We start from the raw sequence: 25,721 nt of genomic DNA, 5'->3' as shown, positions 1-25,721 counted from the left end.
CTATATTGCCTTATATATTTCAATTATAGCTTTTATTTTGAACAAGAAAATCTGAGTTAACGCTGCTAGCATAATATCCTGCTGCTACAAGAACGGTAATGAAGCCTCGAATGGCCGTCACTAAGTTATATTCGAGATAACAGATTCACACATGTAAAAGCACCGCCTACTTACCAATCAATTCTCGATTGAAAATGGCGTCAAAGATCCCGTTTAGCTCAGTGCGCGGATGGTGAGAGAGTCTCTTAGAAAAGCAAGAATATTCACAGACCGACAAAACCCGTTGGCTTTCTTTGATGAGTATCTTTATGAAATATATAGAATTACCTATTTTTGTCAGCTTCTTGAGCCGTATGTAGCCAGTGAAATCGTGCGCTTACAGTTCCACAAACTGTATGAATCGCTTTACGTTTTCTTGCTATGGTTAATTATATGCATGCTGTGATGCGGAGATCCTAAGCAAAATGATGGAGTGGGCCCCAAACCACCTGGGCGTAGGTGTGCCACGTGACCTGTAGGCCAGATCAATCGCCTCACACAACCAGTGAGACACTGTTTCGACAACGGCTGGCCCGCCTTGGGGCACACAAAGAGCCTGGGCAGGCCGACGCTGCACATACTGAGCCAAAGCGCGCACCGGACACAGACGATGCAACCTCTCTCTCCTCCCTCTCTCTCGCATGGGGAGGGGGAGAAAAAGCACACAACACCATCTACATGGAACGAAACGACACCTTGAGCTTCAGGATGGCCGCGGAAGCCCGAGCCACCTCACACACCTCAGCCGGGGACAACGAGGCGCGACCCTCAGTCATCCCGGCCACAGCCGCTGCTAGGAGGCCCACGTTGTTGCAGGCCGTGAGGGACTGCACCGACAGGCCGTACTGTTTCTCTGCCAGGCTGGCAGGTGGTGCACCCTGACTCCTCAATGGTGCCGTCGTGAGCATGCAGCGGTCCCAGACATGCACAGCACAGTGTGCGCGTTGACCGCCGGGTCCAGCTCGCTACACCGGCAGGCCGACGGTGAAGCCGGCGGCCGGGGCGCCGGGCTAGAAGAGACCGTTCCAGCGGCCGAAGAAGGTGAAGCCATCCTTGGCTTGTTATGAATCACAGAAGACTGCATATCTACACTTTCTCGTGAAGAAAGGAGACAGAACAGAGTATGACGACCTCTTTTATAGCTATGGGGCAGATGGTGTGATTTGCATATATACATTTTTTGTGCCTGCCTATTGGCAGAGGGGTAAACCAATAGGAACGAAGCCCCTATGGGCAAAGCTTCAAGATATAGAAGTTGCTCTGACAGATCTACTTGATGAATTTGTTGTGTTCCCAGGCCACTTGCCCACGCAGTCTATTAAAGAGGGTTTTTTGAAATAGCAGGTAGACAACGTACGTTGACCACTCCATCTATACATAATGTAGACCCTATGACGTTTTCTGTTGTATGTTAAATGCAGCGTACTCCTTTCATAAGGTCCCAGAGGGATCGGTGCCATAGATTGCATCCATATTCCGATAACAGCATCGCTCGATGAGAGTGAAGGCGATATTGTTAATCGCAAGTCATTCCTCAGCACGTTCAGATAAAGGAAAAATAAGGATAGTCATTATTTGGTCACACTGGTACGTAACCCTTGGTGTCCATGTAGGCATTCAGAAAAAGCAGTAGGCTGGACAATCGAAGTCCTTTCAAATGCACGTTGATGTTACACTTTTTCACTTGTTATATTTACTTTTTATTTGCTCCCAAGGCACTTAACACTGCCAGGGTTGCAACTGAAAGAATACTGCAAAACTGTCTTACAATTTTGTAAGAGCAACACATTAATTTAATGGAGTGCACAGTTGTAGTTATAGTCAGATCTAGTTGTACATTAATTATAGGTCAGTGATATTGATAAGCCTAGTCAGTGGCGTCGTTTGGCCTGGGTCTCAAATTGACTAAACAATAATAATAATATAAAAAAAAGCCCCTGATCTATTCATCTATAATTCCGATCGCGCGTTATGACAATGTAGACGTGTAGGCCGCTAGCGTCCACATCGAAATTTTCCGCGTGTACTTTCAAATCCTTGATCGTGTGATCCTAGCCACGCCTCTGAGCCTTGTAACTTACGCATTTCCACAGTCTGCATTTTTTGCCAGCTTTCCTTCCCGCATTATAAGTGTTTATATATTCACATTTCTCAAAAATGAACGTTTGCTCCTGTTGAAATATGCGGCTTTGGTATACTTTTGGTAGACTTTTGCGATTGGTTATACGGTGAAAACACCGCCCCTTTTAAAGAGCTCGTCGCTAGATTGGGAAAACCTGGGTTGATTTAACAAATTGATAACCACCGTCGTGACACCACTTATATGCGGGATTGCGGTTGTTAGGTTTAGTCTAGCCAGCTAATGAAAATAAATCCTGGGTATGTTGAACTTTGGTTCGTAGTATAGGCCTCCGGTTTAAAACCCTCATATGAGCAGGCTTAACATCTTAAATATTCAGGTTCACTACCGTCATGTGACCAGGTTTAACATCTTAAATATCCAGGTTTAATACCCTTATATGACCAGGTTAAACACCCTCATATGACCAGGTTTAACATCCTTAAAATAAAATAACCGATTTAGCAGCCATACACAGTTACTGACACAATTTTAATAATTTTGGCTCTGTAAGCCACCACAATGGATTTGAAATGAAACAACCAAGATGCAGTTGAAATGCAAACTTTCAGCTTTAATTCAAGGGGTTTAACAAAAATATATGAAATGTTTAGGTATTGTAACCATTTTCATAGGGCTTATTTCAGGGGCTCAAATGCAATTGGACAAATTAATGCAATCATAAATAAAATGTTCATTTTTAATACTTTGCAGGCAATGCTTTACTTGGAATTCTTAGGGAGTTTTTCCTAGCCACTGAAATTCAACTCTACTGTTGTTTGCTCCTTGGGGTTTAAGGCTGGGTGTTTGGTAAAACCACTTTGTGACAACTTCTGATGTAAAAAGGGCTTTATAAATAAATTTGATTGATTGAATGGTTAAAGTATGAAACGCTTTTACATGACCAAACGCTGGGTTTCCTCCTTTGTGATGCTTTGCCAGGCATTTACTGCAGCTATCTTCATTTGTTCTTTGTTCGTGGGTCTTTCTGACGTAAGTTTTGTCTTCAGCAAGTGAAATGCATGCTTGATCGGGTTGAGATCAGGCGATTGACTCGGCCATTGCAGAATATTCCACTTCTTTGCCTAAAAAAACTCCTGGGTTGCTTTCACAGTATGTTTTGGGTCATTGTCCATCTGTAAAGTGAAGCACCTTCCAATCAACTTCAATGAACTTAGCTGAATCTGAGCAGACAATATATCCCTATACACTTGAGAATTCATCCAGCTGCTTCAGTCTTCTGTCACATCATCAATAAACACAAGTGACCCAGTGCCATTGGAAGCCATGCATGCCCATGCCATCACACTGCCTCCACCGCGTTTTACAGATGATGTGGTTTGCTTCGGATCATGAGCCGTTCCAAGACTTCTCCCTACTTTTTCTTCCCATCATCCTGGTACAGGTTGATCTTAGTTTCACCTGTCCAAAGAATGCTTTTTTTAGATGTCAAATCTGGCCTTTCTATTCTTGAGGCTTATGAATGGTTTTCACCTTATGTTGAACTCTCTGTATTTGCTCTTGTGAAGTCTTCTTTTCATGGTAGACTTGGATAATGATATGCCTACCTCCTGGAGAGTGTTATTCACTTTTGTTGATGTTGTGAAGGGCTTTTTCCTTTACCATGGAAAGGATCCTACGATCATCCACCACAGCTGTCTTCCGTGGACGTCCTTTTTGTGTTGCAGAGCTCACCAGTGTGTTCTTTTTTTCTCAGAATGTCCCCAACTGTTGATTTGGCCACTCCTAATGTTCCTGCTGTCTCTCTGATGTATTTTTTTATTTATATAAATATATTCACTGATGTATTCACATATGACCTAAAGCCAGTAAACTGCTTGTTAAGCCTTCCGTACATCATTTGATTATCTCCAATGATTGCATGCATGAGTGATGTCAAGTTACCTGATGTGCAACATATTTTTCTGCTTATGAATGACTTGTAGATGTTCTGGACAGTGTTTGTGTGGAAGAGTGATATTGTGTTGCCTATTAGTAATTGCCTATAATTTTAAGTAAACGTTTGTCAATTTGGAAATGTTTTCTCAAATAAAAAGTTTCTCCATCTTGTTCAGTCCAGTTGCATTCCTACTCCCACACATCAGATATTTTACATGAAGTAGTCACTCTTTCATCAAGACACAACCCAGAATAGCTTCACAAGTTCCATAATTGTGTTTTTCTGAAAGGTTTTGGTTTTGAAGAGCAGAGGTTTTTAGTGAAACAGTGGGCGAAAAAGGAATGTGTCTAAAAGTCAACGACAACAACAAGACGGATTCAGTTCAGGATTCTTTCATTTTTTAGACTTCTATTAAAACACAGTTATACAGAACAATTGCAAACAATCACAAATAGCATCTTATATACAGCACATATATATAATATATTATATTATATATATATATATATATATATATATTTATATATTCCTTTGCACAACAGTTTATTAGCCGGAGGAAAAAAGTAATCAATGATATTAAAAGAAATATAAATCGAGAGGTTTTTCATCGCAACCGAAAACCTCATCCAAAACAAATACAGTCATCTGTGAAATATACATATTTTACAGATCTTTTAGAAAATGGCTTCAAATGTCTTTTTTAAACCGTTGTTATCACGGCAGCTCAGTATTGTTTTCTTGTTTTTCATCAGTTTTTCCCTCCAAAAAATATGAAGATTATCAACTGATATAGTTAACTAATTGATCTAACCATTTGAAATAATAATAATAATAGCAACATTCATGAAAACGTGAAAACAATGGAAAAACAAACTATTGGAAAGAAGGTTTTTACACCGATCGTGCATCCAAAATGACGCCCTACTGACAACGTTTTGCACTGCTTCACTTCACTACTACCTTAGTGCATTGCCATAGAACCCCGGTCTAAAGCAGCACACTACGAAGTGATTAGGGTGCCACTTTGGCCGCAGACATGTAGCAGGAGGCCGGTGGGTCAGTCCAATCAGAACGGCATGTTGGTCATACTTCCTGGTCCGGGCCCGTAGCCAATGGGACTGTCCAGGGACATGCCTCTCTGTCTGAGGGGTCCCTGGGGGCCAGCGCCGGGGCCAATCATCCCTCCCTGGGGGTGCTGGGGGCCCGGGCCCATCATGGGACCCCCGGGTGACATTAGGGGGCCCCCCTGCTGGCCGAAGGGGTCCCCGGGCAGGCCCATGCTCCTCTGCTTTGCCTGCATCAGCATGAGGTTCTGCTGGGCCATCATGCTGTGATGTTGCTGGTGCTGCGGGGACATCATGGAGGGGTGGGGGCCTGGGTGGAGCAGGCTGTTGGCCATCATGGCCTGCTGCTGCTGGTGGTGGTGCTGGTGGTGGTGGTGATGGTGGAGCTGCTGCCCCCCGGGTCCCGGGCCCATACCGGTCCTGCCCATCAGGTGTCCAGGGGGCATCATGCACCCTCCTCCTGGGCCTCCCATGCCCCTGGAGCCCCCCTGGGGACCCCCCGCCATGCCCGGCCGGCCCATGCCGCAGTGCGAGGGCAGGGGGGGCAGCTGCTGCTCAGCCATCATGTTCTGGAGGTTGGCGATGTGGGGGTTGGAGGATGGGGTGGAGAGTTGCTTCAGGAGCTGGGGTGGGGGTCCCTGGGAGCCCGGCCGGCCCTGCTGGGGGTTAGGGGGGCCCCCCTGGCCCTCTGCTTTGGGGAAGTACTGCAGGGTGCTGGAGGGCTTGTCCGAGGGGATGATGCGAGACAGGTCGAACTCCGGGATGCCGGAGTGGGTCGGCCGAATGACGTCGCTGAGGTCGGGCCCTTCTGGGCCCATGAAGGAGTCAGAGGGGGGGGGGGCATGTTGCTGCGGGTGGGGAAGGCCTTTGCTGAGCATGTGCTGGAGTGGGGGGATGACGTCATCGGGGTTCTGCTGGGAGAACTGGGGTGGTAGTCCGCCCAGAGGGGAGTGCAAAGGGCCCCCATGAGAGGGGTTCTGCTGGGAGAACTGGGGAGGAAGTCCGCCCAGAGGGGAGTGCAAAGGGCCCCCGTGGGAGGGGTTCTGCATTCGGGGGAACCCCCCCATCTGGTTATGGGGGTGCATTGGGGACATGCTGCTGCCCATCCCGTCCGGGGGCCCACCTCCACCCCCCATCATAGATGGGTTCATACCCGGCAGGCCCATGGGGTTTGGAGACAGCTGGCTGGGGCCCTGGAGGACCATTCCCAGGGGGCTTTGCGGGCCGCTGTGAGGACCCATGGAGCTCTGGGACAAAAGCATGGAGCCCTGGTGGTTCCCTAGGTTACCTGGAGCGAGAGAGCAGAGAGAGACACACCAATGTCAAATGACAGCAGAGAGAGAGACCAATGTAAAGAGAGCAGAGAGAGACACTAATGACAAGTGAAAGCAGAGAGAGATCTCAAGCAAGAGTCTATTTCACTCAAGAGATAAGCAGCTTAGGAGTTGGACTGACGTAAAAAGCAAGAAAACAAGTCGTATACTGCAGAACCAAGTGAGTACTCTTCCATCTTTGGAGCAAAGAGAAGAAACCCAGAGTTTCTCTCATGCATAGATGGTCATGACATTGTCATACTGTTAGAAACATGGTGTCGGCAGGACACAGACACTCACTGTTCCCCAGGTTACGCAGAAATCCTACTGCCATCCCTCAAGCAAAAAATTACCAAACGTGGCAGATACACAGGTGGGGTTATTGTATGGTACAAAAAGGAGTTATCAAACCAATTAAAACAAATCAAAAAAGCACAAACACACACCTGGCTCAAATTAAACAAAATCACCATCAAATGTGACAGCGATTTATATATATGCGCAGCCTACACCCCCCCTCAAGAGTCACCATATTTTAATGAAAACTTTTTTGACAATCTCCAAGTAGAGATCAACCACTACCAGGCCCAGGGTAGTATCTTGCTGATCGGAGACTTGAATGCCAGAACAGGATGTGAGGCTGATATAGCTGATGCTACTGGTAACAGTCACATCTTCAGACAGCCTTCACTGTACCTCACCCACAGGATTCCCCAGAGAAACAACCCTGATAGTAAACAAAACGGGCAAAGACTCCAATCAGAACGGCATGTTGGTCATACTTCCTGGTCCGGGCCCGTAGCCAATGGGACTGTCCAGGGACATGCCTCTCTGTCTGAGGGGTCCCTGGGGGCCAGCGCCGGGGCCAATCATCCCTCCCTGGGGGTGCATCTCTGCCGCTCCTTAGGCCTGTACATGCTCAATGGTAGGACCAGAGGGGACTCTTTAGGGAGGTTCACGTACTGTTCAACCCTTGGGACAAGTGTAGACGACTACGCTATCACTGACATGGACCCCTCCTCCATCAGCGCATTCACTGTCAGACCACAGACACCACTCACAGACCACTGTCAGATAAATGTCTATCTGAAAACATTTGGACAACCAACAAAAAAAGAATCTGAGGCCTGCAAGATGTTCAAACTACAAACTTCATAAACTACAAGCTCCTGACAGTGACAACACCTTCAAAAATATCATCACTTCTCCTGAAATTACCAACATAATTAATGATTTCCTCTCAGCCAAATTTCAAACAAATCAATCTGGAATAAATGAGGCTGTAAAACAAATTCTTAGCATTTTTCACACAGCTGCAAATAAAGCAGGTCTTACTAAAAATAGTTCTAAGATAAAACAAAAGCCCAATAAGGAAGAGTGGTTTGATGAAGACTGTAAAAATCTCAGGAAGAAATTAAAAAAATCTGTCTAATCAAAAACACCATCAACCACAAAACACAGACCTGCGTCAAAATTATTGCAGAGACCCTGAGAGAATACTAACCCACCCTAAAGCAAAAAAAAGGAAAACATTACAATCAAAAACTACAAGAAATTGAAGACTCCATTGACCAAAATCAATTCTGGAAAAGAGGGAACACCTTAAGCAAAAACGAAAATAAACATTTATGAATTCAAAATGGTTATGTTTGGAAAGAACATTTTGAAAACCTGTATAAGGAAATACCACTTAACAGTCTAACCTCTAAACAGAAACAAATACAAGATAAATTAGGAATACTTGAAACAGCTATCAAGAACAATCAGGACCCACTTGATTACCAAATTACAATAAAAGAATTAGGAGACAGCATTAAAAAACTAAAACCAGGGAAGTCATGCGGTCCTGACAGTATCAGGACAGAGATGCTTAAGAACAGCACTCCTGAGCTGCAGCAGCTCCTGCTTAAGTTGTTCAACCTGGTCCTTAAGGCCGGCTGCTTCCCTGAGATCTGGAGCCAGGGGGCTTATTTCCCCAATACTTAAGAGTGGAGACCCTAATAACTACCGAGGCATCTGTGTGAGCAGTAACATGGGGAAAGCTTTCTGCAGCATCATCAATGCCCGAATGCTGGCCTTCCTTACAGAACACAATGTCTTGAGTAAAGGACAAATTGGCTTCCTACCAAATCACTGCACTACTGATCATGTTTACACCCTACACACCCTAGTAGATCGACACATATACCAAAACAAACAGAAAAAGATTTTTACATGCTTCATTGATTTTAAGAAAGCTTTTGATTCAATCTGGCAAGAGGGGTTATACTATAAAATTATCCAAAGTGGTATAGGGGGTAAAGTTTACGACATAATCAAATCAATCTATGTCAAAAATAAGTGCGGAGTAAAAATTGGCAACAAAAGAACAGACCTCTTCACTCAAGGGCAAGGTGTTCGCCAGGGATGCAACTTATCTCCAACGCTCTTTAATATCTACATTAATGAGCTAGCGATATTGTTGGAACAATCTGCAGCCCCTGGCCTCACCCTAAACAACAAAGAAGTTAAATTCCTGCTCTATGCAGATGATCTAGTGTTGCTGTCACCCACAGAGCAGGGTCTACAGCCACATCTGGATCTGCTGGAGCAATTCTGTCAGAACTGGGCCCTGACAGTAAACTTATAAAAACCTAAAATAATGATCTTCCAGAAAAAGCCCAGATCTCAAGAAAGCAGACATATTTTTACTCTAGGAAACACCACACTGGACCACACCCTATCCTACGATTACCTGGGGGTCAAAATCAGTGCCTCTGGAAGATTTGGTCTGGCAGTGAACGCGCTAAAGGAGAAGGCCTGTAGAGCCTTTTTTGCAATTAGAAGGAAATTCCACAAAATAGAAATACCAATTAGAATCTGGACTAAAATATTTGATAGCATAATTGCACCAATAGCGCTATATGGAAGTGAAGTGTGGGGTCCACTCAGTCAGCATGACTACACTAGATGGGACAAGCATCCAATAGAGGTCCTACATGCGGAATTCTGCAGAACTATTTTGAATATACAAAGAAGAACACCCACCAATGCATGCAGGGCAGAATTAGGCCGCTATCCTTTAATAATAAACATTAAAAAAAGAACACAAAAATTTTGGATGCATCTTAAATCAAGTCCCCAAGACACACTGCAATTTGTAGCACTGGAAACCCAAGAACTGAACCCCAAAAAGAGTCCTTTCAGTCAGCTGGTCATGAGACTTACTAACCAACTAACACCTAACATCGTTCCATCTCAGATCAGCACTGCTTCACAATCACAAATCAGAGTGAACCAAATTGTTAAACAAACCAAAAAGGCCTATCTGGAACATTGGAACAATCAAACCAAAACACAAAACAGACTAAGCTGCTATCGGGCCCTAAATAGAGACTATGACTTGGCTGAATATCTTTTTACTGTCAAAGATATAAAGCAGAGACAGATCCTGACCAAGTACAGGCTCAGCGACCACAGCCTAGCCATTGAAAAAGGTAGGCACAAAAAAACCTGGTTACCAAAATAATCCAGAACATGTGGTCACTGTACGACAGGTGAGGTGGAGACAGAGATGCACTTTTTACTACACTGCCAACATGACACAAAAACCAGACAGCATTTCTACACTGCCAACATGACACAAAAACCAGACAGCATTTCTACACTGCCAACATTACACAAAAACCAGACAGCATTTCTACACTGCCAACATTACACAAAAACCAGACAGCATTTCTACACTGCCAACATGACACAAAAACCAGACAGCATTTCTACACTGCCAACATGACACAAAAACCAGACAGCATTTCTACACTGCCAACATGACACAAAAACCAGACAGCATTTCTACACTGCCAACATGACACAAAAACCAGACAGCATTTCTACACTGCCAACATGACACAAAAACCAGACAGCATTTCTACACTGCCAACATGACACAAAAACCAGACAGCATTTCTACACTGCCAACATGACACAAAAACCAGACAGCATTTCTTTAATACATTTGAAACACTAGTGCCATCATTCACCATGCTGTCCAATGAGGAACAGATGCAGGTGTTCTTGGGGGAGGGACACACAGCCCCCCTAGCTGGACGCTTCCTCAGAGAGTGCCACAAAATAAGGGATAACCTGTGACCTGCCGTGAACTGTTACATTTTATTCATTATTTATGTATTCTCACTTTATTGTTACTGTTCACCTCAATGTTTTAGCTGTTGCTAGGTCTTACGGATGATGACGGTCATTTCTGCTCTTAGTGTTCATATGACTGTTATTTGTTTATTTGTACCTATTGTTCACTCTGAGCATTTTGTTATTGCTGAATATTTATGACAATGCTGGTTATTGTTGTTCTTGATGTGACCTTAAATGGGGCTGCTACCGTGTAGACTCCTTACTGTACTTCTAACTTTGGCAATATGGTTGTAATAACTGTCATGCTAATAAAGTTGAATTGAATTGAGTGGGACCACAGTCTTTGCTTGAAGCCTCGTAACCATTTGGTTCAGAGTAGATTACTCCTGATTACTGTACCTAAACAGGGCTGAAATCTCAATAGTCCAGTATGAAGACCTACACAGTTAGAAGAGTTCATTAACAGACTCCCTGTATGTACAGATGGGGACTCTACCTCCGATGTTAACTCCGGACAGCAGGGGGCGATCTGGTGTCATCTCGTCATCGGAGGTGGCGATGGTTTTGATGGCGTCGTGGTAGAGCGGGGTGGAACTGGGCATGGCGTACTTAGACATCTGTGACATGATGAGGGAGAGGGGGTTCTGGGTCGGCGGATTGTCCGGTGACGAGGTGAATGGCATGCTGGGAGCCATGGAACCCGGCTGGCTAATTGGGGTGGAGTTTGAACTCCTGGGGGGGAGCGATGGGCCTATCAGGAACCAATCAGAAAACAACAATAAGGACATTGAATAGTATTTAGTATAAAAAATGTGATTTGGCATTAGGCACAACATGAAGTAAAAATACATGCATGTAACGTTACATGAGAGATTTGAAACAGGCTATAGTGAAATGGGAGGATTTGCAGCCAGTGACCCCGGCAATTATTAAACATCTTAACGGGTCAACAAGATCAATAACATACGCCTCACGTTCTCTCAGACCGTTGCTCAGGCCTCGAGAAGCATCGCGAGGAGAGAGAACATGAAGAGAGAGAGAGAACGTGAGGAGAGAGAGAGAACGTGAGGAGAGAGAGAGAACGTGAGGAGTACACCATTTCTGGTTCTCCGCGTGTGCAGTTCTCACCGGTCTCCGTGGAGCTGCTGCCCCCATTCCCCACCCCCTTCCCACTGACAGGCCCCCCGGGGCTGGGGAGGGCCGTCTTAGGGGACGTCCACCCGGGAGATGACACAAGGACCGGAGACTTCAGACGTCCAGGGGAGCCAGAGGGAGAGCGCAGCCCGAGGGTGGGGCCCATCACCTGGGGGGACTTCATGGAGGAGGGCGTCCCGGCTCCGGAGGCTGGAGGCAGGGGGTGTTGTTGGGCCTGAGGCCCCCCGCCCGAGGACACCTGAGAGGGAGACTTGAGGCCCGGGGCAGAGGGCGAGCTCATGAGGGGCGAAGGCTCCTGTGTGAGAGGCGGAGACTTGAGCTGGTGTGGTGGAGGGGGCATGGCCGGGGAGAGCATGCCGGGGTTCACGTTGACAGACAGGTCTGAGGGGTGACCTCTGGGTCTGCCCCCCATGGGCATGTGGCTGAGCCGAGAGGTCCCCCCCATGTGAGGCCCCTCATGTTGGTCAGGTCCTCCGAACATCTCTGCACCATGCCCCTGGAGGTAACCCCCATCACCTCCCCCCGGACCCCCAGGAAAGGGCCCCTGGTTGGGGAACTGGAGGGGGCCGTCGGGTCCCTGGTTCATCACTTTGCCCCCCCCCCGACCGCCACCATTCTGGGCGGCCCGGATCCGAGCGATGTCCTCCTGGGTCAGCATGTCCCCTAGGGGCCCTCCTCCGCCACCCCCTCTCATCTTCTGCAGCATCATCTGCTGGTTCATCATGTTCATGCCCATTCCCCCAGGACCCAGGGGGGAATCCATTAGGTCCCTCATCTGGGGCCCGCCCCCTCCCGGTGACCCCATCATCTCCCTGGACCCTGGGAAGTCCATAGGGTCCCCCCGTGACCCCGGCCCTCGGCCCATCCCTTGACCCGGGAACCCCCCTGGTCCCTCCATCATCCGTGGGCCCCCTATACCCTGTTGCTGCTGCTTGGCTATCCTCTCCAGCTCCAGCCTGTGGAGACCCTGCAGCTGCCGTTTCTCCATGATGCGGAACATCTCTTCCCGGGTCAAAAGGCGCTCTGGGTCACCCTGCAGGTGCTGTTGGGGTCCCCCACCGGGCCCCCCATGGTAGAATGGACCCCCACCCCCACCCATCATGTTTGGGGGCAGGTCCTCTATCCACATCCCTGGCCTCGGGCCCCGTTGCGGCCCGAGGCCCTCCATGGCCAACACACCGCCAGGACTGCCCGGGAACCCTCCACTCCCAGGGGGGCCCCTCTGCATCTGGCCGAGGAAGCGTGGACCCCGGGGCCCGTCCGGGTGCATGTCTATCATTCGAGGGTTCCCCGGACCCATCCCGCCGGGACCCATCATGGGACCCCCCGGTCCCCACTGCTGCTCCCCCGGCTTGCTGTGGTAGGGCGGAGGCGGACCCCTCATCATGATGGCGGGGGCCCCGTGCCCGATGCCCATCTCCTGCATCATCCTGAAGTGCTGCGGGTGTGTGTGCGGGCTCGGCTGGATCTCCTGCTGCCGCCTCTTCTCCTGGTAGTACTCCTCCTGGAGCTTCCTCCAGGCCACCTGCTCCGGGGTCAGCCCGTCGGGGCCCAGCAGGGGCCCCATGTCCAGGCCGCCAGGGGAGTGGAGGTGGTGATGGTGTGGTGGCAGGTGGTGGTGGTGGTGGTGGTGATGGTGGTGGTGGGCCCCCCGCATGGGGGAGTCGTCTAGCCCCGGCCCGCCTAGCTGCTGTGTCTGGGAGACCATGGACTGCAGGGGCTCCTCGTACCTCTTCACCTGGCCCCCGGGGGTCAGCAGAGGGGCACCCCCACCATTGTTGTCACAGCTGCCAGCGTTGTCGCTGTCCTCCGCCGGACCGCCGCCCACCCGGTTGTTATTGTTGTTCACGTTGCTGTTGTTGTTGTCATCGTCGCAGGGGCCCGGCGGCTCTCCTGGGCCCCCTGCTGTTCCGGACCGGAGCAACAGTCTCTCGATGTCCCTGAGGGTCTGCAGAGACCTCTCTCTGTGCTCCAGCTGCTCCCTGGACAGACCTCCGTCATCCCTGTTGGCCCCGGGGCCGCCCCGCGCGTCCACGTCGCCCTGGAGGTGCGATGACAGCACCGAGGGACTGCCCGACGGAGAGGACCCATCGCCCTCCCCGCCACCCCCGGAGCCTGTTCCAGAGGACGTGGGAGCAATGGCTCCACTTGGCTGGAGGGAGGGGCCGCTGCTGCTGTTATTGGAAGCTCCTGGACCCCCCGGTCTTGTCTGAGGGGTCTCAGATTCAGGGGGTCCCGTGGAAGAGGGGGTCCCGCTCCGTACAGACTGGAGGTGGCTCCCTACGCCCACCGACGCCGGCCTTGGGGTGCCACTCTGGGACTTGGGTGTCCCCGTGGGAGGGGTGGCCCGGGCGCTCAACTCTGACAGGCTGGGGTGCTTCCCTGAAGGGGCATACTGTGGGGGAGACAAAGAACCACCCCCTTAGTTAGTGTTGTCAAAAGCATCAGCCAAACACACTGATTGCACAGAGATCAAACTAACTGGCAATTTGGCACCATTTAAAAAAAACTAAAAAAACACATTTCTATATGGCATATAGATTCAGCATGAGAGCCTCCCTGTTGTTTACTGCCTGACACCTGCCCGGCCGAAGGCAGACAAGGATGAAGAAGACATCTGTTGACTATATATGTGCATTCAACATGGTTGAATGAACAACCTTTACCACAGACGAGACTATACTTCTAAACTGTAGCCTGTGAAGTTGGTGAGGGCAGAGTTTATGCAGAACTACCACACAGAGCCTCTGGGATGCTGATGTTGCATTGTAGGGATCAGTCTATATCACAACCTTGACTCGACATGGCTAAACACCGATGATGGATCATTGCTACATTAACAGCTTTTTTAATAGGTTTTCAGACAAAGCACTGACTAACTGAAGCAAAACACCTAATCCAGACCACAAACAATGGAAACAGGAACAAAGAAAACAAAAGTATGAACAGAAATAGATATTTATTTAAATAATGCCTCCCACAACCATCCCACCTGTTATTTCACTGCCCACGCCACTATTCACACAGCAACTGGTACAGATGTGTGTGTGTGTGTGTGTATCGCCTGTGATGTGTGTGTGTGTGTGTGTGTATCGCCTGTGATGTGTGTGTGTGTGTGTGTGTGTGTATCGCCTGTGATGTGTGTGTGTGTGTGTGTGTGTATCGCCTGTGATGTGTGTGTGTGTGTGTGTGTGTATCGCCTGTGATGTGTGTGTGTGTGTGTGTATCGCCTGTGATGTGTGTGTGTGTGTGTGTGTGTGTGTATCGCCTGTGATGTGTGTGTGTGTGTGTGTGTGTGTATCGCCTGTGATGTGTGTGTCGCCGGAGGTGTGTCCAGTGAAACATGAACAATATCATCATCATCATTATTTGTATCATTATTATCATCATCATCATTATTATTTGTATCATTATTATCATCATCCTTATTATTTGTATCATTATTATCATCATCATCATTATTATCATCATTATCAACATCATTATTATTATCAACATCATTATTATTATCATTATTATCATCATTATTATACATTTGCCATTGGATGCTCTCCACATGGACACATTTCTGACTAGTTAGGTAAAGGTTTGGATTAGAGTTAAGGTTTGGGTTAAGATTAGGGTACATGTATTTTTTGGTTGTTGGTACCGACAACAATTGAACCGTGCTTCCGTGCGTTACTGACCTGCTCCAGTTGCTTCGTCCGTGGGACGTTCTGCTGGTGGAAGAGGAGGATGGAGTCTGTGTGGCCATGAATCACTGCTTCAGCAGCACTGAGACAAAACACAGGGTTACAATTCAACACAGTGCAACAACTCTGGAAACCTGCCACAGGGACTAATTAACGTGCTCTACTGGCCATTTTACATGCAATAAAGATGAAACCACAAACGTCAGAAGCACTAAAAATGATTCCACACAAGGTGCATGTGTTTGTCTCTCACCTGTTGGCCAGGCTGGTAGTAAAGACGTAGACCACCTGCTGAGAGGGGCGGGGGACCTCTGACCTATGACCTCCCGGACCAAGGCCACGACCCACCCCAGGGGTCAGCGAGGGGTCAGGAGGGAGGGGCCCCGTCGTGGACGAGGGTCCGGAGAGGCCCTGGCGAATCCCTGATGACATCACACGCTCCCCTGACAGAGAATTGGCAGGGTTTAATTCTGTATCGCAAAAATAATATTGTTTTCATTATTTCACTTTCCAGTTCTTCCGCTGATTCTGAGTCTGAAACACTGCAAGAGGCCGGCGGACTGAATGCAATGTGTCATATTGACAAGATTTATGTTCGCTTTAAGTGAAGCACATTTTCACACAGCTGTGTAGCAGAGGGCCCATTCCATTAGGATGCAAGGAGTTGTTTCTGTACGTGACTAAATATCTGCTGATATCTGAGAAAGTTATTTCTTGTAAGGTCCTGGGTTTCCCTCAGTTGACCGGCGGAGGCAGATGTCCCATTCAGTCAAGCATATCCACCTGTTATCTACTGTAGGCTGGAAGAAGTGTTCCTCGATATCGAGGGCAGGAGGGCAGTAGTGGTATAAAGGGTTTTCTTCAGGCGGATTGGGGACACAAACCAGTAGAATAATCCTGCTGATCAATACCAGGAGAGTCACAGGGCCAAAACGGATCAGAACAGACTAGCATACCCGTAACTCAAAACGACGTTTAGGAGAGCCAACCCTCCTTCCGAGGTTTTGATTAATTCCTGTGTTTTTATTGTCCCAAGAATGGAAGGACAATAGACTTTAGATGTTCACAAAAAGGATATGGGTATGAATACGGGACAATTCTGGAAGAGATTAAGCAATTTCTTGGCTTTCAGATGGGAAAAGTCAGCAAGCAAAAATGATGGTGGTGAGTTGTGCAGCAGGAAGGATTCCACGACTACGCCTCCCTTTGGGAAATACTAACCAATAGAGGTTTTGCGGAATTGTCTTCTTTGCTAATTAACTTAGCTTGCGTTGTAACTAAACTAAACCGTCCCTGGATGCTCTCATTTGGGGCTGCAACAACTGATCGATAAAAACCGATAACGTCGACAACAAAATGTGTTCACAACAAAATGTCACTATGGATTAGTTAGGTCTCCTAGAGACGCAGCCCCAAAATAAATATTTTCAAAGATATCGGAGGCTGAGATGGCGTCAGACACACCGAAGGATGGTGTCAGATACATCCAAAATATTTATTCATTATTGTTTGTATTCATGAAGTTAAGCTTTTAATTGAGAAATTATTCATCTGGAATACATGGCTGAGTTAACGTTAACTACTGGCTAAATGTATTTTTTTAATGAAGGCATTGTAAAAGGATAAGAAAAACACTTGCTTTAATTCTGGAATTTATTTTAAAAAATTCGATACAATTAATCAATTAATTGAAGTAGTAATCAGCAGACTAATGGATTATTAAAATAGTTGTTAGTTGCAGCCCTACTGTCATCTAAAAAACAACTTACATTACCCAATTTCAGTTCCTATAATACCTAAAAAAAAAAAACCTATTCAATACAGCACATTATCTAAATTCACGTGCCTGGTTACGATGGACGAATACGTTTTAAATTCCGTTTGTGTGTACGGATTCCACAACGCCATTCGTATTCACAACACTGCATTACTTCAGAGGGCCCCAGAGCGACGACAAAGCAAAGGCCTCTGGGAGATCCCAGGGACGATCAACAAGGTTGTTCCTGAATCCAAACTCTAGAGGGCAGTAATGCCCAGGAAATACAGCCCCTGGTTGAGCTGACAACTGTTACTGATGCCAGGTTACTGGTAACGACACAGTGAGTGAGTTTCTGTATACCAGCAATGTAGAGCTGTGTGTGTGTGTGTGTGTGTGTGAGACAGACAGAGTGTGTGTGTGAAACAGTGTGTGTACTCACGGTGAGCGACCGTGTGTGGCTTGTCATCCTCCTCCTCTGTGTCCGGTCCAGAGCACCATTCGTCCCCACTGTAGGGCTGTTTCTTCTCCAACACACACCTCCGCTTACTGCGCATCACGCCTTCTACTGAGAACACACACACATTTAGACATTAGTTTGGTCACCGGCAGGAGTGGAGGACAATAATGAGCCAATTGAAAGCTGGAGATGATTAAGTGGCCGCAATGATGAGGGCCAGAATGGAAATGTTTACAGGAAGCTGGGTTTCCACAGAGTCTGAAGACTTGCTGAGACTAATCTGCTGATATCTGAAGCAGTTCTTTATAGTAATGTCATGGTTTTCCCCTCAGTGGTCCAAGAGGAAATTACCACAGGTTGAAATGCTATAACAGATGTCAGAAGACTACAACAGGTTCTCATGCTATAACAGAGGTAATAGGTCTGTGACAGGCTGTAATGCTATAACAGAGGTCATAAGACCACAACAGGATGCAACTCTATAACAGAGGTCATAAGGCCACAACAGGATGTAATGATATATCAGAGGTCATGAGAACACAACATGTGCAGAGAAAGAGGAAGAGCAGAAAAAGGACCAGAATGAGGAAGAGACACAATATACACTGGCAGTGTTTGAAGATATCATCGCTGCAATGGATCTTGGGTAAATTGTGACAGAGTCAGTGATCTACCAATCATACAGAGACGTTATATGCAGTGCAAGGCGATTGGCAGATCATTCAGTGGGCAGTCACCTGGAGTGGTTTTGATTTTCTCCTACATGGCCTCTGAGTGACCTTCTGAACACCTCCCTCTGGCCACACCTGACTGACACACACACGGCTGGCTGTGCGTGCGTGTGTGTGTGTACACATCTCCTGGTTTACATTGTCTCTCTCCAGGTGTGATTTGAAAAGGAAGCCAGGGTCATAAGGGAGGAGCGGTGACTTGCATTTTATTTGAATGCGTTTTATTTGTTTTGCTAGAGGGAAATTAGGTCAGACAGTACAGAGATAGAACGAGAGGTAGATGGAGAGAAAATGGATAGGCCATAAATTCTCGGACAGAGAAGGCATGCAGGGCATATTTTGCAATTGGAAAGAAACATAACCCTCCAATTACATCTGAACTGATTTGACTGGTTCATCTTTCCAGGGAAGTTTGGGGTCCCCTGCTGGAGCTGCTGTCCCCGCGACCCGATACCGGATAAGCGGATGAAGATGACATGATGAGATCTTTCCAATCCTTTGACTTAAATGATGACTGGGTCATTTGTCGTATTCTTTTATATGACAGAGAAACTTGGAGCACCCTTGACAATTTAAATGATCTTAGGACAAAACCCTATCCAGAACATTACACCACACATTTTGTACAAATATTATTTAATAATAATAATAATGAAATTTACATTACCAGCCAAAACTTTGGGCCCATACGGAAAATAAACTTATTATAAATATATTTTTCAATACATTTGATATATATATATATATATATATATCAAAATGTTTCAAATTGGCCGCTTGAATATATTTGTTAAAAAAAATGTTTATGCATTTTTAAAATGCATCTTTAAATATATCAGACAATCAGCAAGGTGGTGTTTCAAACCTGCAAACTTATGACAGGATTAGGTTGATAGGAGGAGCAAGTAGTGGTATTACCAAGTAATAGTGGTAATAATTACCTTAGTACATTAGACTGTATTTGTGACTAAGATGAAATGTATTTTGGTAATGGACATCTATAAAATGTGTTTCAACACCTAAATGTGATATAATGAAAACATTGGTAATTACATTTCATCGTTTTACTTTCACAGGACCTGAAAAATGCATTTTAATATGGGCTTCAAAATACATGTTTTAATGTATTTTCTATAATACATTACAATTGTAATGAGAGCATTGTTGACGGTGAAATAAATTTGGACAAAACTGAAATGTATTTTTACATTTTCAAATACATTTCAGAACAAAAGCTGAAATGTATTTTGAATAAAGATAAATGTATGTATACATTTTTAAATACATTTCAGAATAAAAGGTGAAATACATTTTGATACCTGAAATGTATTTTGAATTAAGTTAAATGTATTCGACATATATTCATCATACCCTCACCTAAAGGATTATTAAGAACACCATACTAATACTGTGTTTGACCCCCTTTCGCCTTCAGAACTGCCTTAATTGAACATGGCATTGTTCAACAAGGTGCTGAAAGCATTCTTTAGAAATGCTGGCCCATATTGATAGGATAGCATCTTGCAGTTGATGGAGAATTGTGGGATGCACATCCAGGGCACGAAGCTCCCGTTCCACCACATCCCAAATATGCTCTATTGGGTTGAGATCTGGTGACTGTGGGGGCCATTTCAGTACAGTGAACTCATTGTCATGTTCAAGAAACCAATTTGAAATGATTCGAGCTTTGTGACATGGTGCATTATCCTGCTGGAAGTAGCCATCAGAGGATGGGTACATGATGGTCATAAAGGGATGGACATGGTCAGAAACAATGCTCAGGTAGGCCGTGGCATTTAAACGATGCCCAATTGGCACTAAGGGGCCTAAAGTGTGCCAAGAAAACATCCCCCACACCATTACACCACCACCACCACCAGCCTGCACAGTGGTAACAAGGCATGATGGATCCATGTTCTCATTCTGTTTATGCCAAATTCAGACTCTACCATCTGAATGTCTCAACAGAAATCGAGACTCATTAGACCAGGCAACATTCTTCCAGTCTTCAACTGTCCAATTTTGGTGGGCTTGTACAAATTGTAGCCTCTTTTTCCTATTTGTAGTGGAGATGAGTGGTACCCGGTGGGGTCTTCTGCTGTTGTAGCCCATCCGCCTCAAGGTTGTGCGTGTTGTGGCTTCACAAATGCTTTGCTGCATACCTCGGTTGTAACGAGTGGTTATTTCAGTCAAAGTTGCTCTTCTATCAGCTTGAATCAGTCGGCCCATTCTCCTCTGACCTCTAGCATCAACAAGGCATCTTCGCACACAGGACTGCCGCATACTGGATGTTTTTCCCTTTTCACACCATTCTTTGTAAACCCTAGAAATGGTTGTGCGTGAAAATCCCAGTAACTGAGCAGATTGTGAAATACTCAGACCGGCCCGTCTGGCACCAACAACCATGCCACGCTACAAATTGCTTAAATCACCTTTCTTTCCCATTCTGACATTCAGTTTGGAGTTCAGGAGATTGTTTTGACCAGGACCACACCCCTAAATGCATTGAAGCAACTGCCATGTGATTGGTTGATTAGATAATTGCATTAATGAGAAATTGAACAGGCGTTCCTAATAATCCTTTAGATGAGTGTACATTTTGCATTGCAAAAATATATATATTGTCCATATGGGGACACCCCTACTCACTCAAAGGTATTTCTTCATTTTAACTTTGTACATTGTAGAATAAAAGTGAATACATCAAAACAATGAAATAATACATATGGAATCATGTAGTAACCAAACAAAGTGTTAAACAAATCAAGATACATTTATATTTTAGATTCTTCTAAGTAGCTACCCCTTGCCTTGATGACAGCTTCACACACACTTTTGCTTTTCCGAGAGTCTTGAAGGAGTTCCCACATATGCTGAGCACTTGTCGGCTGCTTCTCCTTCACTCGTCGCACTTCCTTCGGTCCAAGTATTCCACAACTATCTCCATTGGGTTGAGGTCAGGTAATTGTGGAGGCCAGGTCATCTGATGTGGCACCATCACTTCTTGGTCAAACAGCCCTTACACCAGGAGGAGGGTTTTGTCTCATTGTCCTGCTGAAAAATAAATGATGGTCCCACTAAGCGCAAACCAGACCTGATGGCGTATATCGATTCTTATCATCGGTGTCTTTGCAGTGGTGTTTTTGAAGAAGTTTGACCATAAAGGCTTGATTCACACAGTCCTCTGACCAGTTAATGTTCAGATGTGTCTGTTACTTGATCACTGTCAAGCATTTATTTGGGCTGAAATCTGAGGTACAGTTAACTGACGAATTCTGAGGCTGGTGACTTAAATGAACATATCCTCTCCAGCAGAGGTAACTCTGGGTCCTCCTTTCCTGTGACTTGATGTTGTTTTGCCGACTGCACTTGAACAGACATTCAAGTTCTTGAAATGTTCTGGATTGACTTTCATGTCTGAAAGTAATGATGGACTGTCATTTCTCTTTGCTTACTTCTGCTGTTCTTGCCATAATATGGACTACTACAGTACGTTCTTATTGATCGTCTTCTGTACACCCACCCTGTCGTCACAACACAACTGATTGGCTTGAACACATTAAGGATATAAATTCCACAAATTAACCTTTAACAAGGCACACCCGTTAGGTAAAATGCATTTCAGGTGAAGCAGGTGGAGAGAATATAAAGAGTGTGCAAAGCTGTCATGAAGGCAATAGATGGCTACTCTGAAGAATCTAGGCTACAATGTGACATTTACTTTTATATCTGTTTAAAAACAATTTGGCTGCTACATGCTGTACAGTAAGTGTTCATGGTTCTCAAGTATTCAATCCTATTTTATATTGTAGAAAATAGTAAAACTAAAGAAATACCCTTGAATGAGTAGGTGTGTCCAAACATCTGACAGGTACTGTCTACGTACCATAACACATTTTGTAAAACATCATCATGACATGGCATTTGTATTGAAACACAGAAACACAGACATTGACCCGTTAGAAACCACAGCCACATTCAACCACAGGTGTCAAACTGGTTCTGTGGAGGTCCGGGTGTCTGCAGGTTTTCATTCTCACCTTGTACACGTTTGATTAATTAGGTCACTAATTGGTTAGTTTCTACCCTCGTCTGGTTGTTTAGGTCTGATCTGGGAACCAATTTATAGGAAAAGCCTGCAGACACTTGGCCTTCCGTGGAACTGGTTTGACATCCCTGATCTAGACCATCAATAACAACATCAACATCTCAATTCAAATAAAATATACACATACTATTGGCAACATGAAAACCAATCTTATCAAAAATGTCAACGTCACCAAATTCTGAATAGAAATATCAAGTGAGCATAACAACTTGTCAAGATTAAATAATTTAAAATAGAAAAAAGCTAACAATGTACAGAGTGAGACAGGGTGGCATTTAAAAGACAAAACATGGACGGTCGGACAGAAAAACACTGTGGGTCAGGAAAAGTTGGAAATAAAAACACTTGTTACTTCGGTGCTCTAAATATGATTCAAATACATATTTATTTCCTGAAATTTAAAGACAGAATTGACATATTTCTACAACCATCAGATGAGGATAGAATGTGCATTTTCTTAGGCTGCAAATACCCGACCTCTCAGCTGAAAACACCAGGCATTACAAAAGACAGAAAATTATAATCACACCTACTGCCTAAACAAGTTTTCTGGCAATACTGGAAACCACCCATTGATGCCAATAAAGCACCTTGTGAATTGAATTGGGAGAAGGGAAAGAAAGGTAAATAGAGATCGAAAGGTATGGAATAAATGAGGGGCGGAAAGAACAGGTTTTCACCAAATCTCTCCCTTCTCACTGTCCCTCATGTAACCACGCCCCCAGTTTGTCAAGAGACGTTGTTGTGTTTCTGTGTGTTTGTCTGTGTGTCTTTGTCGGGGTGTGTGTCTGTGTGTATATCTGCATGTTTGTCTGTGTGCACCTGCGTGCGTGAGACAGGAAGCCCAAATGACTCATTAATTCGATTTGGTGCAAAAACTGTCACTCTGCCCCACCTCGGCACAAACACATGTAAAACTAAGACAGGAACAAGTCCCGGAGACATTTCTCAACCGGTTTCTCTGCAGAACTACAGGAGATTACAGGCCAGATAAGTTTACTGAAATACACACGCGCACGCGCACGCGCACGCGCACACGCACACGCACACACGGCCTAGTTCAGTCAGGACAGTCATTTATAATGGGGAGAACAAGTATTTGATAACCTGCAAAATCAGCAGTGTTTCCTACTTACAAAGCATGTAGAGGTCTGTGATTTTTATCAAAGGTACAATTCAACTCTGAGAGACGGAATCTACAACAAAAATCCAGAAAATCACATTGTATGATTTTTTTATAATTAATTTGCATTTTATTGCATTACATAATTATTTGATCACCTACCAACCAGTAAGAATTCCGGCTCTCACAGACCTGTTTGTTTTTCTTTAAGAAGCCCTCCTGTTCTCCACTCATTACCTGTATTAACTGCACCTGTTTGAACTCGTTACCTGTATAAAAGACACCTGTCCACACACTCAATCAAACACACTCCAACCTCTCCACAATGGCCAAGACCAGAGAGCTGTGTAAGGACATCAGGGATACAATTGTAGACATGCACAAGGCTGGGATGGGCTACAGGACAATAGGCAAGCAGCTTGGTGAGATTATTAGAAAATGGAAGAAGTTCAAGATGACGGTCAATCTCCCTCGGTCTGGGGCTCCATGCAAGATCTCACCTCCTGGAGCGTCAATGATCATGAGGAAGATGAGGGATCAGCCCAGAACTACACGGCAGGACCTGGTCAATGACCTTAAGAGAGCTGGGACCACAGTCTCAAAGAAAACCATTAGTAACACACTACGTCGTCATGGATTAAAATCCTGCAGCGCTCGCAAGGTCCCTCTGCTCAAGCCAGCGCATTTCCAGGCCCATCTGAAGTTTGCCAATGACCATCTGGATGATCCAGAGGAGGAATGGGAGAAGGTCATGTGGTCTGATGAGACAAAAATAGAGCTTTTTGGTCTAAACTCCACTCGCCGAGGAAGAAGGATGAGTACAACCCCAAGAACACCATCCCAACCATGAAGCATGGAGGTGGAAACATCATTCTTTGGGGATGCTTTTCTGCAAAGGGGACAGGACGACTGCACCGTATTGAGGAGAGGATGGATGGGGCCATGCATCGCGAGATCTTGGCCAACAACCTCCTTCCCTCAGTAAGAGCATTGAAGATGTGTCGTGGCTGGGACTTCCAGCATGACAACGACCCGAAACACACAGCCAGGGCAACTAAGGAGTGGCTCCGTGAGAAGCATCTCAAGGTCCTGGAGTCGCCTAGCCAGTCTCCAGACCTGAACCCAATAGAAAAATCTTTGGAGGTAGCTGAAAGTCCGTATTGCCCAGTGACAGCCCCGAAACCTGAAGGATCTGAAGAAGGTCTGTATGGAGAGGGCCAAAATCCCTGCTACAGTGTGTGCAAACCTGGTCAAGAACTACAGGAAACGTATGATCTCTGTAATTTCAAACAAAAGTTTCTGTACCAAATATTAAGTTCTCCTTTTCTGATGTACCAAATACTTATGTCATGCAATAAAATGCTTATTAATTACTTAAAAATCATACAATGTGATTTTCTGGATTTTTTTTTTAGATTCCGTCACAGTTAAAAGTTCCTATGATAAAAATGACAGACTTCTACATGTTTGTAAGTGGGAAAACCTGCAACATTGGCAGTGTATCAAATACTTGTTCTCCCCACTGTATGTTGTCCTCCATTCCCATCCACCATGATCCACTCTACATGGCCAAAAATCTGTGGACTTGTGGATTTGGGTACTTCAGACACACCCATTGCCGACAGGTGAGTACAACCCAGCACACAGCCATGAAATCTCTACAGACAAACAGCGTCAGCGGACTGGCCTGTACTGAAGTTCAACATGGCGCGGTCATCACCAGATTTACCCTGCTAGAGCTGCCCAGGTCAACAGTAAGTTATAGTGAAGTGGAAAGGTCTGGGAGCAACAACGCCTCCGCTGTGAATGGGTGGGACACGTTCCCAGGAACGGCTCCGTCAAGGGCTGAAGCGCGTAGCGTGTGAACCACCGGTCCGCCATTGGAACACTCACAGTCAAAGTTTGGTGGAGATGTAATAATGGACTGGGTCTTTTCTTCATGATGCTGCTTAGGCCAATCGGTTCCAGTGAAAGGAAACATTAACGCTACAGTATGCACTGATGTTCTAGATGATTCTGTACATCCACAGTGAATTCTTCTCTACAAAAGATGTAGAGAAGAACTCAATTGTTAAACCCTAATATTTTGGTATTGTTGTTAGCAGGAGCACTAAGTGCACAATAATGATTTTC

General features: G+C 45.7%; 1 protein-coding gene across 6 annotated transcripts in view; it reads right to left on the bottom strand.

The window, feature by feature from the left end:
- Window positions 1-4,564: 4,564 nt before the first annotated feature.
- The window catches only part of bcl9l (bcl9 like), a 38,056-nt gene continuing 16,899 nt past the window's right edge, over window positions 4,565-25,721 (bottom strand). For 5 of the 6 annotated variants that reach the window (XM_010901285.4, XM_010901284.4, XM_010901283.4 and 2 more), the window contains 6 exons: window positions 17,609-17,734; window positions 15,664-15,853; window positions 15,405-15,492; window positions 11,692-14,113; window positions 11,060-11,314; window positions 4,565-6,410 (listed from right to left, as the gene is read on the bottom strand). In XM_010901285.4, the coding sequence (XP_010899587.3) occupies window positions 5,125-6,410; window positions 11,060-11,314; window positions 11,692-14,113; window positions 15,405-15,492; window positions 15,664-15,853; window positions 17,609-17,734 (4,367 nt within the window). In that variant the 3' untranslated portion in view covers window positions 4,565-5,124. The remainder of the gene's footprint in view (window positions 6,411-11,059; window positions 11,315-11,691; window positions 14,114-15,404; window positions 15,493-15,663; window positions 15,854-17,608; window positions 17,735-25,721) is intronic. The other variant, XM_010901287.4, reaches the window with a different exon arrangement.

Source organism: Esox lucius, chromosome 1 (genome assembly GCF_011004845.1).
Source record: "Esox lucius isolate fEsoLuc1 chromosome 1, fEsoLuc1.pri, whole genome shotgun sequence".
NCBI lineage: Eukaryota > Metazoa > Chordata > Actinopteri > Esociformes > Esocidae > Esox > Esox lucius.
The sequence above is the reverse complement of the archived record's forward strand: the minus strand, read 5'-3'. Positions and strand labels throughout refer to the sequence as shown.